The following is a 19840-nucleotide window of genomic DNA, read 5'->3' as shown; positions in this document are numbered from 1 at the left end:
TGGGTCGGCCTCTTTCATCCCAGTTGGGGTTTGGGGTTCCTCTTCCTCTCCCTCTTCCTCTTCCTCTGGCCCCTTGTGAGTTGGTACTTCCACGGCCAATCTGCTGGCGGAGTTGGGTAACAACCAGGCGAAGAGTTTTCATTTCCTCTGCGAGTTGCAACACCAACGCATCGCTGCTCCTTGCTCCTCCTGAGGCATCGCCATGCACAGCATAGACGGATGCATGTGTAGTAGTCTCTCCTCCGCCACTTCCTTCCTCCTCCTCCTCGATACGTCTGGCCTCCTCCTTCAATGCTGCGAAGCTTGCTGCTCCGTCCCGGCGATAGTACCGTGTTACGGCCACTTTCGCCGCTCCCTGCCTCAAGCCCTCGAGAAAACAACCACACAGAATGTCGTCCATCTTCGGGAGGTAGGCTGGGTATTTACGCTTTATTCTTTGGGCCAGCTCCTGTAGCGCCAGTGCGAATGTACGTGTGTTCTCTCCCCTCCTCTGAACCCTTGAGTGGAGCCTGTTAAGTAACGATGCAGCGGTTTCCCTGTCCCCATAGATTTCCCGTAGAGCTGTAAATACTTTTTCGGCATCGTCCCGCACAGACTCCTCTAGGACTAGCACCTCCCGCCGAGCCTCTCCAGCCAAGTGATGAATGACTATCTGTGCTCTCTGATCAGCTGGAGTGTTCCATACCCTAAATGCAGCCTTTACCCGCGCAATCCACTCTTCTACCCCCAAAGAGGAATCTACATCACTCCCCGAAAAGACTGGAATGGTTATATGCATAGGAATATACGGGAGGGTCAATACAGGTGTAGCCCCTTGACTAGATGAAGGTGTGGAGTGTGATGCCCCTTCAGACACTGGAGTTGCCTCACTCCTATTCATTGTACTGCAGTGTATGTATACTACCACCAAAAAGTCCTAAAAACACTTTGAAATTAAATTGTCATCAAAAGATCTAAATTTGAGAAGAATAACATGCATCCAATCTATTGCTCAAACTATCAATCGAACTCAAGCATGTAAAATCAATACATCAAGCAGGTAAACCCTCATTCAACCTTGTCGCCTGTCGGTAGCGGGTTTACTTCTGCTTTGACCAGAACAATCTTTCTATGTTTGAATTTGGTCATTCAATGTACACCTGACGAATTAACTCCACAACAACCTTGCGAGATGTAGTGCTTCACAATGGTAGTGCTTCACAATAATTGTGGCAGAATAAATGTACAAAAATATAATGATTTAATGGCAGACTCATGAAATAGATCTCAACACCTACTTTGACTATCCCACTCCTGACACCAATTTATGTAAGGGGGTGTTAGCGTGTATGTGTTGTAGAATAAAGTCACTTGTCAGGATGGCTTATTCTCACCCCGAATACATAATTTCATCCAAATGGATATAACACACAGAAACATTAAACAAACTAAGTATGTGGGCGTCAAAGCAGTGACAAAGACAATGTAGTACACATTGGATTACATTAATCACCTTGTTGGTGTTGAGATTTATTCAAAGTCAGGCATCAGAGCAACCAGTTTGATCTCTTTTAACCATGAAAGATAAAAAGAGTCATTATTCATATACAAATGACAGAGATAAGAATGTACTCACATATAAGTCCACTCTGATATTCAATGAAGGGGATTGGGTCTCTACCATTCAATATTCGCGCAAAATGCTCATGGATACAGTCCTCGCGGTCGAATTAACATGCTAACTGATGGCGAATCTCGTTGGAGCGCTCAGTTCATGAAGTGAAGAGGGTCCGCGAACGATGACCAAAGGACATCTCTGCGTTGAGTTGACTCACAGTTGGGGGGGGGGGGGGTCCTTGTCCAAATGAAGGCTACTTCGGGCTTGCTGCAAATTCTTGAAGCTGCATGTCTGGTCCACAAAGCACTAAGTAGTCGTTTGACTTCTCCTTAGATCGACCAACATATAACAGACCATTTCGAATGTACAGCAAAGCGTCCATAAAACATCATTCAAAACATCTTATCAACTCGAACTGATGTACAGTGGACATGACTTAGTTATGTCAGGACAGAACTTCGTGTCAATGCAAAACGTTGAGTTTCTCTACTAAAACATTTAAGTATAACAGCTTGGTCTCGGAGAAACTGGAACACGTCCTTCCACTTCACAGGGCTTGGGGAGAGAGACTCCGAACAGAAGTATCAACTCCAATATATACTATGTACAGGGGCCTGCTCCTACTATCCCATAATACTCATCTCTTGAAGCATACCCAAGCTTTCCTGACTAACCCTTCTCAAAGAAACTTTATACAAAAACTTTATACAAAAACTGACCATGAATGGTAAGGGAGAGAGAGAGAGACAAAGAGGCAGAGGGAGAGAGGGAGATTGAGAAAGAAACTTAATACAAAGCATTCTACATGCATGCTGTACTCTGGTTCTTTGTACGGCATCACAAGGTGGCAAACTTCAAAGTAACATAGAACAATACCAGCCACTTTTATGTGGTTTTCTATCTCTAAGTCACTGTCCAGTCATTGCCACTGTCCAGTCATTGCCACTAAATCCACTATTCAAGTAGGGTGGCAGTACCTCTTTTGTTTCATAAACTCATTCAACCTTTAGGTTGCGTGGTGGCACTATACATACACTGTGTACCAAGCAGCTATTGTATCGTGTACTGGTAATGAATAGATTCCAGCTTTCTGGTTCTACAAACTCTATGTACACTAAAATGGGCAAGTTGCTCCATAAACTTATATTACATGTCTTGGTATGAAAGCTACTATATTCGAGCTTTCCGCCAGTACTATCTATACAGTAAAGTGGGCATGTTACTCCACCACTTTACATATATAACGAGGGTTGCATGCAAATCAAGCAACGTTTAATCTGTAGCCCTTCTGTGTTATTCATAGCATCGCTGAAATGTTTTGTTGTACATTGTAGGAGCAATGAAGGATCTTTCTTCGTCAAAAATTAATGTTTATGTGTATGTTGTTGTTCATGTTGTTCATTTTTTCCATCTATGAAGATGGCTGGATAGCCCATATTGTTTGATTTGTTAATCTGTTATGGAACAGCATATGGCAGGCTCTGACAAAATAATAAAGCTTGTAGTTACGACCTGACAGATTGCTTATAACATGATTATGTGACACACATATTTGTATTTTGTTTGTTTGTTTGTTTGTTTTCCTGTGAAGGCATGGAAATGATTTCTTGCTCGTGTCTCTTTTCACCTTCTTACTGTCCTACAAAGCTGGAATCAATAAAACACGTTGAAGGACCTGACATCTCGGCTGCTGCATCACAAGCCTACGCCACGAGTATCTGTACCATGCCAAACCTAAAGACTCTGGAGCTACGTGATGTGAGGATAGCAGACGAGTTCTTTATCGCCCTCGCCGAATCAGCATCAAGAGCAAGGGTATCCCACATTGCATTACATGTTAATACCTCCAATATAATGCCACCGCTGAGCAAAATAGCTAGGTTCTGTGTTTTCGTTTATTCATGGTACAGAAAATACAAAGGTTTATGAAGATTGTCCTTAGCACAAAGACTTTTATTCTTTTCAACAGAAGCTGAAAGTTTCTGACATTAAGGCATGGCAGGCTGTGGTTCTTCCTTCCTAATAAACCATTTTATTATTTTTTTTTTTTTTGCGTGGTAGTCTCTGATGAAAATCGACAAGGCGAATGATGTATAGCCTCATAATTGTCCTGCATGACATTACACGATAATTCTTTCATCTTGCATTATTTTGTTTCATTTGTAAATCTGTATTGGTTTACATGTGACATACTCTGATAAATACTCTGACAAATTGTAGTTAAATCCTGAAAGACTGCTTATCTCATGATTATGTGACTTGTGTGATTGTTTTTTGCTTTGTCTTCTTTTCTGTGGAGGCATAGAAATGATTTCTTACTTGTGTCTTCTTTACACCCTCTTACTGTACTACATAGCTGGAATCAATAGAACACGATGAAGGACCTGACATCTCGGCTGCTGCATCACAAGCCTACGCCAAAAGTATCTGTACCATGCCAAACCTTAGAACTTTGCAGCTACGTCTTGTCAGGATAGCAGACCAGTTCTTTGCAGCCCTCGCCGAAACAGCGTCAGGAGCAAAGGTATCCCGCATTGCATTACAGTTTGTTTATCTCCAATGTAACGCCATACACTGAACAAAAGAGCAGAGTTCTATGTAAGCTTTTGTTCATAATAGAGAAAAAACAATGTTTGATAACGTCGTCCGTAATACCAAGTCTTCTCACAGTCTTTCCTTTAAAAGCTGAGCATTTCTTTGACATAAAGACATGACGGGCTGTGGTTCTTCCTGTTACAACTAAACCATTCCTCATTATTTTAGTAAAACAAGGACATACATTCTTATCCTACTAGGCAGTGTGATAAATTTCATTTACGAAATCCTGAAATGGTGATGGCTCTGAAATCTATCAGACACACTGGACCCGATATTTGGAACTTTCTTCCTTCTGAAATTCGAACTTTAAAGTCTATGTTCTATAAAAAAAAAAAATGTAAAGAATTGAATTGAATTAAATTGAATTGAATTGAATTTATTTCCTCTTCATGGGGTGGAACACCCTGATCAGCAGAGCTGGTTTCCATAGGGGTCCACATTAAAGCGAAGAATACATGCATCTAGTTAAAACAAAAATCATGTATACGCAACAATACAAACAGAACGACACTAAACACATAAACAACCTAAGAATCAAAAGTTAAATACAATGTAACACAATTGTAACAACATACTTTTTGGCAGTTACGCCTTGAAATAAAAAAAAAAACAGTAAAAACTGTTAATTCCATTACAGTCCCTAAGATAAATAAAGATATATAGTATGTGACCGTGCACCTCAAAACGAACATAAAGTCGCACACACTGATTTTGCGTGAGGACTGAAAATAAGTGAAATGGTTCAATCTAGCCGAACTTGACTTCTTCATATTATCTGAAAGATCGGGTCTTCTTTTACATTATGCCCAAATTTGGTATCATAAAACGGGCAGGAAAGTGTTTTTTTTTTTTTTTTTTAGCAGTTTATCTCGAACATTTTTGGTAGAATAGTGTGATTAGGTGTGGCTTTATTATCCCTTTTGCATTTCTGAAAAACCTTGTCCACACTCTTCACTTTCCACTCTATTAACTTTTGAAAGGATAGTGCTACTGCTTTGAAAGTTTGCATTTATTATGGACAGAACATGTTAACGAGGCAAGCGTAATTTCTTCATTGTTGTTACTCCGGTGGTTTACTTCCTGTTTTTTTGTCCCATTCATCGCACAGCCAGCACGGTTTGGTAAAGATTAAGCGCTTGAATAGACACTGTACTTCAGAGCCTCTTTTCTCAGTTCACACTTTTCCTGAGTTTGTGCTTTCTTGCCAATATTTAGATAGGTTAGGAGAGTCCATTTGATTTGAGTTATACACAATTTTAAAGCTTAAAGTCTGCTCTTCCAGAATGTGGTCTTAACTCTTTATGTGCCACGGTGGAAACCCCCTGTGTGCCACGTTATTCTGAGACAGGAAGGTAGTCATGCTTTGAGGAAGAATTCTGTTTTTCCAACTTGTATAACTTCTACAAATTTCTGTTAAGATGGGCATAATAGCAGGCAAAGTTAAAGAGGAATGCCAAGCTTTGTTTCGATATAAATTGTATTACGAATCTATTTTCATTTTTTCTTTTGAATGACCACTTGCTACATTACTGTAAAGGCATGGCTTTTGCACATAAAACCGTGGCAGTAACTTAGAATGTACAAGCTAATGTAGTTGGGAACACCGCTTGATAGTCAATCACCACATAAAATGCAAGCCGTATATGAGAGGAACAAAAGCACGGGAAACGCTTTCATTGTGCCGCGGGATTAGCAGGGATTAGCTGATTTATCGATCGGCTTTGGCGGCTTTGTTTGTTGAGCAGAATATGCGAAGTTGGCACGCCGTCGACTGAGTCGGACGTGCGAACGTGGCACATAAAGAATTAACTAAAAATTCATGTCTGGCGACTTTTGGTTATTTTGAGGTGCAGTGTCACATATACTGCACATCATTAACTCTTAATGTGCCAGGCCCAAAACCCCTAACGTGCCAGAGGTTTTTACTTAACTTCAGAATGTTTCGAAACTGGACTGACAACGTAATTTAAAACTGCCATATCTTTGAAACTATCGGCTGTTTTGAATTGAATTCTACACAACAAATATCAAGAAATGATTGTTCTTTCTTGTCATATTGTCAGTTTGACGTAATATCTACCTGAACCTGAAATATAACAGAAATAATAAATATCATCAAAAAATTATTGGAATTTTTTGTGTAGTATGAAAAGAAACAGTAAGTCGTGGTTTTTCTTCAATAGAACGCTCCCTTTACTCTGTGAGAAAGTTTTAGAGCTACATCTCCTCTTTCAAATGATAGCAAAGTTGTCTTTTAGAATTGTATGATTCCAAAGATACAAGCAGTTTATTTTGTCTTAGCAATTTATCTTTCTGCCTCAGTTATTCATTCCCAAATCTGAGTCCTTTAGTCCCAGATCCTGTACTTGAAACTAAAGTAATTGTCCCGGGCCCTGGAAGAGTGTCTTTTGTCCACTTGAGAAGAAAGTACCTACTGATCCTTCTTTTGTCTATGCCGACTGCGGGCGGGCGTATTCTATTGAAATCGGCAGGCGTTTGTCAGCGAGGGATTTGTGCGCGCGCAATTCCTTGGTAACGACGGAGATAATCCGAGTACTGATTGAGTACAATACACACCAGTGGTTGCTAGGGGCAGCTTGAAGGATGAACATAACTCCTGAAAGCGAAGATGCTGCCGTGAACTGGCTGATAAAAGTGTACACGCCTTCCGGATTTGTTTTTTTCTAACGCCGTATCCAATCAAGAATGTTGATCCGATCAACCTATCCCCAGCCACTGTCCTTCCGATCACAACATTACTAAAATATTATAACAAAGTTAATTCACGATAGTATACCACTTACATACCTATTGCCAATCCAGGGAAATCAAAGTAAAGTGGGTTTGGCTAGAAAACCAATTCAATCTTAGCACCACGAGGTCAGTCGCTCGGAAGTAGCAAACCACGTGCTTGCAAGCCCAGCGCTGGTGTTTGAAGCCACGTGCGTGCAATTGAAAAAGCTTACCATTCATTTCATGATTGGGTAAAATAGCACTATAATACGTAGGGCGGAGCCCTCTCATTCTCGAAACGATCACCTTACTTTGAAATAGTAAATTCCAATAGCACTGTACTTGTGAACTATGCGGCTAGAGTTGTGAAATAACTTGAATCTTGCAAACGAATACATTCGGTCAGATTGCAATTTTCAAAAGTCAGATCAGAACAGAACACCGAAAATAAAAACGCATTCCGTTGCGACAAGACACTGAAACATGACACACATAAACAGTGAAAGGAAAGGCAGCTTGCGCATATCATGATGAAGGGGCATACAATGCAATTACATTCAACAAAATTATTACGGTAAAGAATAATCACAAGCCCCCTGACAGTAGGCCTGATTTCATAGCAAAATTGGTAACAAGAAGACAAAACTATAGGTGGTGATATATTGAGCCTACAAGTGCGTAAACGACAAATACGAAATCAAGTTTTACATTGCTGGTATGCTTTTTCGATGTTGGCTGTCTTTGATTGTCTTTAGTGTCATTCGCTAATCACATTTGATTATCCGAATATGACATTATTCAGCGGCACATTCCTTACTTTCACATGGCGTCGGAAATCTCTAGCGCCTGTCAGTATTGGTTTCATACCCAGCGATTTGTAACCATCAGAATCATTTTGATCTTTCATGGAAATTATAACTTCACTCTATATACTGCTGAAGTTCCTTCATTGGTTTATAACAGCCGATGGATGTTAGTTCTGTACTTGAATTCAAACATATCATTTACCTTCATTGCGCTGTGACACAGTTTTCACGAAGCAGGATTATCCGACATTTCTTTCTTCTTTTGTTGTGTGATTTCCAACACTGATTTACTCCAAGGACTGAACAGCGGGATTTGAGTTTGAAGTTTTCAAGATCTGCATGCTAACAAATAGTTTGATGTTACTTTGCATTGGTCATGCTCTCTCTATCTCACATCTAAAGTACTACGTAATAATTATCTTGAAGGATTTGCTTCAGTTTGAAAATTTTCCTCTTCACCTGCGACTAGGGGAAACTGATAGCATGTTTCTACAAGAGGTAGGAATAAGACGATAAGCAAAGCTCAATAAATAACATATATACATAAATATACTTTAATTTTGTGTCTCACTGAGCGATGAATGTTTGGAAACCTATCAAATTTTAGGTGTCGAGCCTCCTAGACAGTTGCAATCAAAATCACACAAGAAAACCCGTTTGCGAATTTGATATCGGCTGTCTACGAATTACTGGGGGGCGTTTCATCAACGAGTTCGTCGGAGTTTTCACCGACAAATTTGCTATCAGCCAATCAGACCAAGGATTTCATTAGCTTTTAACAGTTGTCAGTGTAAATCCTTGCGTCTGATTGGCTGATAGCAAATTTGTCGGTGAAAACTCCGACGAACTCGTTGATGAAACGCCCCCCTGATCGAATTCTGTTCTACTTTATCGAGTCTGTGCTGTAGGCACACTACTCTCTCCAACATGTGTCTGCATTATCGCTTGGCGATAAATGATACTGCTTCGATTTTTGTCATAATGGAATGATGAATTGATCATTTTGCGTGGTTGAGTAAACAATAGTACTATGATGCACCAATCGCCTGTCGATGGTTCTTTTTTGTTTCTTCTTTGTTTTGTTTTGTTTTTTGTTTTTGTTTTTTGGCCAAAAGAAATAAAATATATTTGCTTGACGTTCGCAACGATTCTGGTCGCTAATTCGAGAGTACGTAGTTAGAGACATTTGCTGTTCCCACAGCCAAAGTTATTTACACGCTATTTATAGCCGGAAAGCTACAAGAACCAAAACATTCTTCAAAATACGGCAGCAAAATGAGAAATTATACGGATACGGAGACATGTAGTGTGCGTGAAAACTAATTTTCTTCAAAATGTAGGGAAGAGAAGAAGCGACATAATAAGAGAGAAGGCACACCGAAAGAGGTACAGTATGAAGACCAACTGAAGAGAAACTCTTAAAAGAAAAAAAAATGCAACGGTGGACACAAGCACAAAAACAAATACTAGCACATGGAAAACAACATAGTTTGACCGCTTTTCATATGCACATCGTCACATACAGAGATTCAGGCGCTGTAATGTGCTTTCATATTCGTGGAGTAGAACCTATACAGCCAGTTTGCCCCAAAATCACAGAGAATTCTAGATAGGTTTATTTCCAGCCACTTTCGTAGTTGATTAGTTTTGTGTACTATTTGCATGTCGTCGCTCAAAACAATAGCTCTCTTCGCGCTTTGCGAACGCTGCCTACAATTTTGAAACTGAACTGAGCAAAATAATGTTCATTTTTAACGTTTTATATTTTGTCTGAAATTCCGAAATACTAGGCTTATATTTCTACTTTGATTTTCATTTCGCTTTGAACTAGGAGACGACGATCACGCCAAAACAAACTAGGAACTTCGTGTGGTACAGTGTAACAAGCGGCATAGTTTACAGGTCTACTTTCCGTTCACTGTACACGTACATAGACAGGAACAAAAGTGTTTTCTTCTTTTGTATGCCAGCGTGGGGACGATAAGTGAAGTTCACCAAAACAAAAGGATGAAAGACTTGACCGACGAACGAAAGCTTACCGTTTTTGAGGGACAAAATCAAAGTAGCTTCCCGCCGCACAGCATCCAAGCGGAACAATACAAGTGGAACCGCATAGACAATACACGCAGATTCAATAGCATACACACGCGTGGTTTGCCAACGAGTCTTTTGATCTATACACATCACGCAGAGGGTGCGCCCGCTGCGGATTTTCCCGATGCGAAAAAAAAAAATGCATCTAGCTGAAAAATCACGTATTTACTCAAAATTTTCCAATGTAAGCATACTCATATTTCTAGTGGAAACGATGGCTATGCTAGTCAGCTACCAGTACCTATCATTGTCAGTTTCTTAAAGTAACACATTATGTTACCACAAGAACTTAAATGATCAATGTTTTTCGCGCTCTTCTTTGTCGCCGATCGGCGACCATGGCACGTCATGACTAAGGTCGCCGCTCGGCGACCATGGCACGTTAAGAGTTAAAGAAAAAATGGATTATAAATACATGAAGTTAGAAAATTAAATAAAAATCACACAGAAATTGCAAAACTGAAAACAAACTTTCAAAAGCGAACGCTAAACTAAATAGAGTAAAAAGAATAAAACCATATAAAACAGAATGATAAAAAACAAATTTCAGCTTAACAACGGAACAGTCATAAAACACAGATACCATATATCAAACATAGTTACAAGGCAATAAAACATCTTTAGTCAGTGTATTTATATAACGCTTAAATGCCTCCAATGACATGGACAGAGTTACTGATCTTTAGATTTTGTTCCAAAGTTTAGTACCTCTATTTTCGAACATACGCTTACAATAATTCGTTTTGGGTCTAAGAAGCTTCATCTGCGAATGTCCAGAACGTGTATGTAATTAGTGTCACGAGGAACAAAAAGTTCACTGATGCACGGGGGACCAATCTGCCTCACAGCTCTAAAGAGAGAGTGAGCTAATTGTTTGGATCTGCGAACGTTTAAACAATCAAGATGTAAAATGTCATACAAATCGTTCGAAGGAAACATAAAGTCAACCTGCAAAACAATTCTTAGGGAACGGTTTTAGAGAACCTGCAATTTATCACCGTTACGCTTTCCTGTATTCCCCCAGACTACATTACAGTAGTCAAAATGTGACTGTATTATAGATTTATAAAAATAACAAGGCAACACGGAAAGCAATCATATTGCGTACTCTCTTCAGAAGATATATATATATATATATATATATATATATATATATATATATATATATATATATATTTAGCAACTTTCTTCTGAAGGTAATTAACATGAGCGTTCCATTGCAGATTCTCATCTATCACTACCCCCAGATATTTCCCCGTATTTTTTTCTCTGAACTATGTAATCATCAATAAGCACATTCATAAACCTGGCATTTAATTCTATTTTCTTTAAACGTGATGGCGTACCAAGAAATAAGTTCGCACTTCTTCTTATTCACAACTAGTTTGTTATCCGATAACCAGTGCGATACTGAAACAAGATCCTCATTTAACTGTTTAACAATTTCATCAGATTTCTTAGCAGAACAAATAAACAAGTATCACCTGCGTAAAGCAACAATTCACTATGCTTGCCAACAGTTGGCAATTCATTCACATGTAAAGAAAAGAGAACAGGTCCAATCAGAGATCCCTGTGGTACACCACAGTTTATACTTTCTTTATCTGAAACAAAACCATTCACATATTGTGACCGTGCACCTCAAAACGAACATAAAGTCGCACACACTGATTTTGCGTGGGGACTGAAAATAAGTGAAATGGGTCAACCTAGCCGATCTTGACCTTTTCTGAAAGAGCAGGTCTTCTTTAACATTATGCTAAAATTTGGTATCATAAAGCGGGCGGAAAAGTGTGTTTTTTTAGCAGTTTATGTCGAACATTTTTTTTTTTTTTGTAGAATAGTGTGATTAGGTGTGTTTTTAGTGTCCCTTTTTCATTTCTGAAAAACCTTGTACACACTCTTCACTTTCAACTCTAATTACTTTTGAAAGGATAAGGCTACTGCTTTGAAAGTTGGCATTGATTATGGACATAATGTGTTAATGAGGCAATCCAATAATCCCTTCATTGTTGTCACTCTGGTGGTTTACTTCCTGTTTTTTGTCTCATCGCACAGCCAGCACGGTTTGGTAAAGATTAAGCGCTTGAATAGACACTGTACTTCAGAGCCTCTTTTCTCAGTACACACTTTTCCTGAGTTTGTGCTTTCTTTCCAATATTTAGATAGGTTAGGAGAGTCCATTTGACTTGAGTTATACATCATTTTAAAGCTTAAAGGTAGGGGATACCTTTTACAGACCTCCCAAAATGCAGCAAAACATTGAATATGAACATCAGGGGACTTGCTTAGGCCACTGCTTAGCATTTTGGAAGTCAACAGTTATCTAAAATTTGAATAATGCACAAAACTCAACTACTCAGTAGTTCTGTGTGTCAGCCACACTTCAGCCTTTTTGTTGCATTCTTCTGTATTTGTGATCTATAAACACAAATCTAAAAGTACAAGAGCTGATGTAATAACATATAGAGTGTCTGGCAAGAATGTATATAGAAATGTTTGTAAGTGTTGATGAACTTTCTTCACAAAATATACATGATGGACAGACATGCAGTACATGGGTCTGCAAAGGTAGCCTAGTAATGTACTGGAATTTACGGTGAGCCCCGAAAACAATTCAATTCAAAATCTAACGGTCAAAAAAATGTACTAAATGTTACCTTCCACTTTCAATACTTTATGGGAGTTTCTAAAATGATACTCTCTTCAACATACCACTGTATTTATACAACTCTTCATTTAAGGCGTGCAAATGGGATTCCCTACCTTTAAAGTCTCCTCTTTCAGAATAAATGGTCTTAACTAAAAATTCATGTCTGGCGACTTTTTGTTTGTTTTGAAGTGCATGGTCACATATGTACATTGTGTCCGGTTCGACAGATAATTTTCAAACCATCTTACAGCATTTTTATCAAAACCATACATTTTTTTTTTTTTTTTTTAAGTTAAGATACAATGGTTTGCAGTGTCGAAAGCCTTTTTTTAAATCAACCATGACTACCCCGATCATAATTATTACCAGAGTTAATGGCATCAAACCATTTTTTCTGTTACATTTAACAATGCATCTTGGGTGGAGTGCTTCGGACGAAAGCCAAACTGTTTATTTGTAAGAATGTGGTCTTCAATCAGATAAGCCTGAAGTTGGTCATAAGCGACTTTCTCTATGATCTTGGCAAAGATCGGGGAAACGGAAATATGTCTATAACTGCCGATATCATCTCTGCTTCCTCCCTTGTAAACAGGTGTAACACGAGCCTCCTTCCATTCATTAGGTACTATGCCCTTTTGTATTGACAGGTTTATTAAAATAGTTAGCGGGGGAGCTATCAAGGAAGCAATGCAGCTCAGTAGTTTGGCCGGTATGTTGTCCGGACCCGTGGCTCGATCCATCGGTAGTGATTTTAACAGATCGCACACTTTCTTATCATCGATTGTTTTGAGGGAGAAATTTGCTGCAACCTTCGCTGAAGAAATACGTTCCGTTCGTTGATTAATTGCTGAACTCTCTCTCTCTCTCTCTCTCTCTCTCTCTCTCTAATTTCTTCCCTATGTTAACAAAGTAACGATTAAACAAATCAGCTAAACCTTTACCACTAACTATCTGACCATTTACATTAATTGAAGAGATTTGTGAGTCTGTTTTCTTTCCTGGTAACACATATCTCAAAGATTGCCAAATTTCTCTCGTACAATTTCCAGCTGTTTTAAATCTTATTCATAATAAATTGGCGTTCTTCTTATAATCTTCACAGTCCGAGGGCAGCTTCGATCTTTTTGCCTTTCTTTTAAGCTAGTCTCTATCACGAATCAGAGCTAGGATGTAACTTGTCATCCACGGAGATTCTTCAGATATTGGATGAATCATATAATGATTTCCTAGTAATTGAAGATTTGAATTGTGATGTTTTGAGTCAGTGTAAATCATGGCAAACGGAGAAGTTATTTGATATTATGGAAGCATATAATTGTACCTAATAAATAACACGCCCAACGAGAGTAATAGAAACTTCCTCAACTGCAGTTTATTTTTTTATTAACTAATGTGTCATCTAAATTACCATCCAGCGGTGTATATGAGCTGGCTATGACTGATAATTTCATGATATATTGTGTTTACAGTAAAGGTAAAACTTCAGATAGACCCCAAGTACATAAATGCAAATTTGTTCGCAGTTATAAGAAATTTGATGAAGAAACATTTATACAAGACATCGGAGATATCAAATGGGACTCTGTGTATGAAGCAACCGATGTAGAAATGATGTATAACAGGTTTATATCACTCTTAAACGAGGTCATTGATCGCCATGCACCAATGCGTAAAGTGCGCGTTAAACAAAAAGAATCTCCGTGTGTTGCGACACGGATTGTCGCCCCTGCACGGATTGTCGCCCCCTACACGGATTGTCGCCCGTGACGCTTGTGCAGTTCCCAGTTTTTGACCTCGAAGGCGACAATCCGTGTTGGCAAAAAAAAATCGTTGCGACACGGATTGTCGCCCCGTCACAGATTGTCGCCCCGGGCTCGGGGTGGTGGGATGGGTATGACTGGTAAGTTATGCGTATGTGTGTGTGTGTTGGGGGGAGGGGTGTGCGTGTGTGTGTGTGTATTGTGAGCTGCATGATATGTGATGTGTATGATTTGTTGTGTGTGTGTGTGTGTGTAAGTGTGTGTATGTGTGTGTGTTTGGAGTATAATAATACAATATGTAGAAACTGTGCATGTGTGGTGGTCATAGTGGTAGTGGTTTGTTTGTCTGTGTGTATACGTGTGCCTGTATGCTTACGTGTGTATGTGGAATATAGCGGCGCTACTGTGGCAATACAAACGCCTTCAGAGTGTATTAGCACGTGTTTAAAAAATTAACACCAGCGTTGATCTAAAAATAGTATGGGTGTGTGAACCAATATCAGCGGTGAGGCAGGCTAGGCGAGAGAGAGACCGAGAGAAAATACATACGAGGGAGGTACCCTCCCAAATGTTATTTGTCTTTGTTCATTTTTCACTGCAGTCATTTTCTTCCATCAGTCTTATAAACTAGAACGTCCATACCATTATTCTTTGTCCCAGAATAGGTTTGGCATCCTTAATGCATGAGCGAATAATTTCCACACGCCGTAAAAAAATTGCCAATCGTTAGTTGATTTTAGCACAAACGAACTGCCATTGCACACCGCTAATACATACGTAATACAAACAAACACCAACAAACACTCAAACAAATCCCCATAATGCAAATAAACCAACTCAACACTTTTTTTCTTGATATTCATTGATTTCATTCAAATCATTCATAATTCGACTCATTCTGGGTGTAACATGTTACAAATGGCAATTCGAAACAGAAACAAATCCATTTGTCAATTTATACCACAAATAATCTCACTTCAACATAGATAACTCGATTATAGACCAACCCTACTAACAATTTCTTCACGAGAAAGTTTTGACACGTAGGGCCCTACCAAACCTATATTCCTTGAATACATTGGTTTGGATCATGTAACACCTTCTTACTTAGAAGGGCATATACATAAAAAAACCACACAAATACATTACACGAATCTAGAATGAAATCAGTCATAAAAAAAACCCGACCACCCCCTCCCCTCCCCATCCGAAACAAATCTAGGACCTACATCTATCCTAAATATTAAATCCTACCAACATCTGTCATACCATTTATAACTATCCTTCTTCAAATCCAATCCACAACCCACCAACCCCTGATTAAACAAAACCTAAATCATCCCACACCAACATTCACCAACCCAAATACACACACACACACACACACACACACACGCACACACACACACACACACGAAGGTTCCGTTATTCCGAAGTTTCGGTTTTTTTTTTGTTTTTTTTTTTCCGAGGCTTCATTTTAATATCCGAAACACACAATTCCCTATACCTAGAGTTTCGTTGATCCAAAAATGAAATTCGGAATAACGAACCTTCGGAATAATGAGCCTTCGGACGAATGAGCCTTCGGACGAATGAGCCTTCAGAGTAACAAACTTTTGCAATAACGAAATGTAACCCCCTTCACACATACCGACGCACACCCGAACCGATACCACATTCCTTCCTGATGAAACGATTTCCCAATGTTGATAAATGACATAATGGACCGTATGCAGAAAATCAGCATCTGCCCGCACGCAAGCTCCACTCGGAATTAATAATTATACAAATCTGCCAAACAAACTCATCAAATTCCAAGCTGCTGATAAAATCAATATCAACGTTTATGCCAGCAACAGCTTACTAGTTATCCCTCTCCACGCGCAGCTAAAAAACACATACGCAAAAAAACTGACATAATAAACACATTCTTCCATCACACACACACACACACACACACACACACGCACAAACGGACACTAGATTATCATGTGCACGCGCACATACACACTTCCTTGAAACCTCACCATGACTTTTTGCATGGCATGTTTGCATGGGTGTAGCCATGTAAGTTATGTGTTAGTATTTCAATGATTATGTCCAGAACGATATTACCCAGCAAAATGTGCTTCGAGGGCGGGCGACAATCCGTGTAGGGGGCGACAATCCGTGCCACCAACGCCCGTCACGGATTGTCGCCCCGAGCAGGAGGCGACAATCCGTGTAGGGGCGACAATCCGTGTCGCAACATCCGTGGATGACAAGTGACATCCTAGCTCTGATTCGTGATAGGGACGGTCGAGTAGCTTCGTGAATAGTTGCATGGATGGATTTCAGCATCTCTTTGTTCTCGAGACGAAGCTGTTGGAGAACATCTGAGGGGAGTTTCTGCACATACTCGGCAGTGTACGGGGACGCCATCTTTGCAAAATCACAAGAGTTCAGAAAGTGGGTGATTAAAGAGCAAGTTTTAAATCACAAATACACGCGTAGATAGTGAGATACGTGTCGGCTCAGATCCAAAATAGAATCTTACCCGCTTTTTGACGGTATCACCTTGTAGGGTTGTTATGAAAGTGATGTACCAACGTAAGTGACGTAACAACATTAGAGGGTTCAATGACAAGTGCATATGTGCTTATTGACATCCATGTCCACGGAAGATAGTATGGATATAAAATCAAACAGGTAATATTGAACAGCAAGACGGAAAGTTCGGCAGTGTATTATAGTCATAACATTGAGAGCTTGTATGTTGCGTAACCAATTTGTCCGAGAACGGTCCACATACTGATATGATACAGTAGTATACTTGCGTGTGCAGTGATATGAAGCTGGGTAACCGAGTCCTGCTGAGGAGTCTCATATACTCAGAAGACGAAAAGCTGGCTCCAACAGATTTCAATGTTCACATAATCTTCGACTGATATCGCCCATGATGAAGATCACCAAAATGTAGAAACGGATGTCCACTCAAAAAGAAGAAATTTAGCGATATCTTTTCAGGATTAGCTCTGGACAAAAAAAAAAAAAATAAAAAAAATCCGTCTGCCGCCACCGATAGCGCCCTCTCACTTGACAATGCTGCTCTCTAGTTATCAGTGATCTTATGCCCCAGTCACATATAAACGCGGATGCTCATGGATCTACACGGTGATCCGGGGAAATCCGGGGACATCCGGCGAGATCAGGGGAGATCCGGGATTTGTACACACGGTATCAACACGGCAGCTACACGGATAAGGCCGGAAGAGCGCGGCGTCTACACGGAAACACACGGCATCTACACGGATCAACACGGCATTCACACGGCAGCCACACGGACCACCCCGGACTGCTCTGCCAACACGGCAATCCCCGGATGACGCCTGATGTTTTTGACCTCCAAAAGTTGCCGTGTTGGCCTCCCAGCGTCAAAACGGATCTCTCCCCGGATCAGATCCGGGGTGGTCCGAAATGGTGATGGCTCTGAAATCTATCAGACACACGTGGACCCGATATTTGGAACTTTCTTTCTTCTGAAATTCGAACTTAAAAATCTATGTACGCTTAAGAAAAAAAAAACGTGTAAAGACAATGCTGCTCTCTAGATATCAGTGATCTTATGCTCCAGTCACATATAAACACGGATGCTCAAGGATCTACACGGTGATCCGGGGATATCCGGGGACGTCCAGCGAGATCTTTGGAGATCCGGGATTTGTACACACGGTATCAACACGGCAGCTACACGGATAAGGCCGGAAGAGTGCGGCGTCTACACGGACAAACACGGCATCCACACGGCAGCCACACGGACCACCCCGGATTGCTCTGCCAACACGGCAATCCCCGGATGACGCCTGATGTTTTTAACCTCCAAAAGTTGCCGTGTTGGCCTCCCGGCGTCAAAACGGATCTCTCCCCGATTCAGATCCGGGGTGGTCCGGGTTGATCTGGGATGTCTATGGCTGCGTTTATCAACTTTCCCCAGTTTAAACGACTTTCGAAAGCCCTTTCGATAGCCCTTTCCATAGCCCTTTCCATAGCCCTTTCGAAAGCCCTTTCCATAGCCCTTTCGAAAGCCCTGTCCACTCCCTGTACTATTGATATGCCGCTTGTTTTCGTCGGCTGCGTTTATCAACTTTTGATAGCCCTTTCGATAGCCCTTTCCATAGCCCTTTCGAGAGCCCTTTCCAAAGCCCTGACTGCCTGTACTATTAATGTGCTGCTTGTTTTCTCAGAAGGGACGGCGAAAAGCAATTACCATCATAAAGACATATCTTCCTTTGAGAGTGACGAGTCATGATACAATGGCACATGAATCAATTGTCTTCCTATCTGTGAGGCAGCTCCAGTTTAGCACATACTTCAAATATTTCTGAGTGGCGGCATGAGACATGGGATCAAGGGGAATGAGACTGTTGTTACTCTATTTCTCAAACCTTGTTGGTGAAAGAAACACCTCCTTGTTCCAAGCATATGCGTGCATTACACACAGCTGTATGTATACACCTGTGTACACGTGCTCGTGTGCACTTTACGTGGCGCGCGTCTTTTCAGAAACTGGAAACGCATGGTTGAGTAACCGCAGTAGGGCGACCTAAAGGGCTTTCAAAACAGCTTTGAATTTATCAACTTCGAAAGGCTTTTACAAACAGGTTTCTGATAACCTGTTTAGGAAACCTGTTTGGATCGTCACAAATTTTGGGCTATCGAAAAGGCTTTCCTAAAGGGCTATCAAAACAGCTTTGCGTTTATCAACTCCTGAAAATTCCTTGAAAGCTGTTTGGATAACCTGTTTCTGCCGAGAAAGGAGAGTTGATAAACGCACCCTTTTGTAAAGGCTTTCCTAAAGGGCTTTCAAAACAGCTTTGCGTTTATCAACTCGTAAAAATTCCTTGAAAGCTGTTTGGATAACCTGTTTCTGCCGAGAAAAGGAGTTGATAAACGCACCCTATGTGACTGGGGCATTATAACGTCTTTGTCATCGTATTGTATAAAATTCCCTTGTGGAAATATCGCCCTTCTTAATTTATTGCGTAATGTTATGTAACCGACCATGACCTGTAACTGTTCATCTGTACCTCGGTGAAAAAATACTTTGCCATGCTTTACTATTCAGTGATCCAGGTGTTCTAACTTTTGTGTTTTAGCGAAAGCAGACAGATCTCTCCTCCCTCCTTTCTTCTATCCTCTCTGTATGCAAGTCACCCCCTCCTATTTTCCTATCTGTTATGTATTATGCACGAGGGCTGCATGCAAATCAAGCAATGCTTGATCTGTAACCCTTTTGTGTTATTCATTGCATCGCTGATAAGTTTTGTTGTACATTGTAAAGGCAATGAAGAAAGTTACTTTATCAAAAATTAATGTTCATGTATATAACTGTATGCAGCAACAATGTATATTATGATATGATTATGTGAATGTGCAGTATCTTCATGAGCAATGATATAATGCAGGAGCCAATTATATCAAATCAAATCAAATTAAATCAAAATCAAGTCAATTGTTTGTCCGTGGTTGTCTCTAGGAAAATCGACAAGCGAAACATGTATAGAGTCGCAATTATCCTGTATCCCTTGACACACTTATTCCTTCTTCTGACATTAATCAA

The 19840-nt window shown here is 40.2% G+C and overlaps 1 protein-coding gene across 1 annotated transcript in view; it reads left to right on the top strand.

Annotated features, from left to right (window-relative positions):
- LOC140226686 (uncharacterized) overlaps window positions 1-19840 on the top strand; it is a 294115-nt gene that overhangs the window by 41661 nt on the left and 232614 nt on the right. Inside the window, exons 11-12 of the mRNA XM_072307126.1 lie at window positions 3245-3412; window positions 3954-4121. Coding sequence (XP_072163227.1) covers window positions 3245-3412; window positions 3954-4121 — 336 coding nt within the window. The remainder of the gene's footprint in view (window positions 1-3244; window positions 3413-3953; window positions 4122-19840) is intronic.

Source organism: Diadema setosum, chromosome 3 (genome assembly GCF_964275005.1).
Source record: "Diadema setosum chromosome 3, eeDiaSeto1, whole genome shotgun sequence".
In the NCBI taxonomy this organism is placed as follows: domain Eukaryota; kingdom Metazoa; phylum Echinodermata; class Echinoidea; order Diadematoida; family Diadematidae; genus Diadema; species Diadema setosum.
Note: the sequence above shows the minus strand (reverse complement) of the source record. Positions and strands in the feature narration are given on the sequence as shown.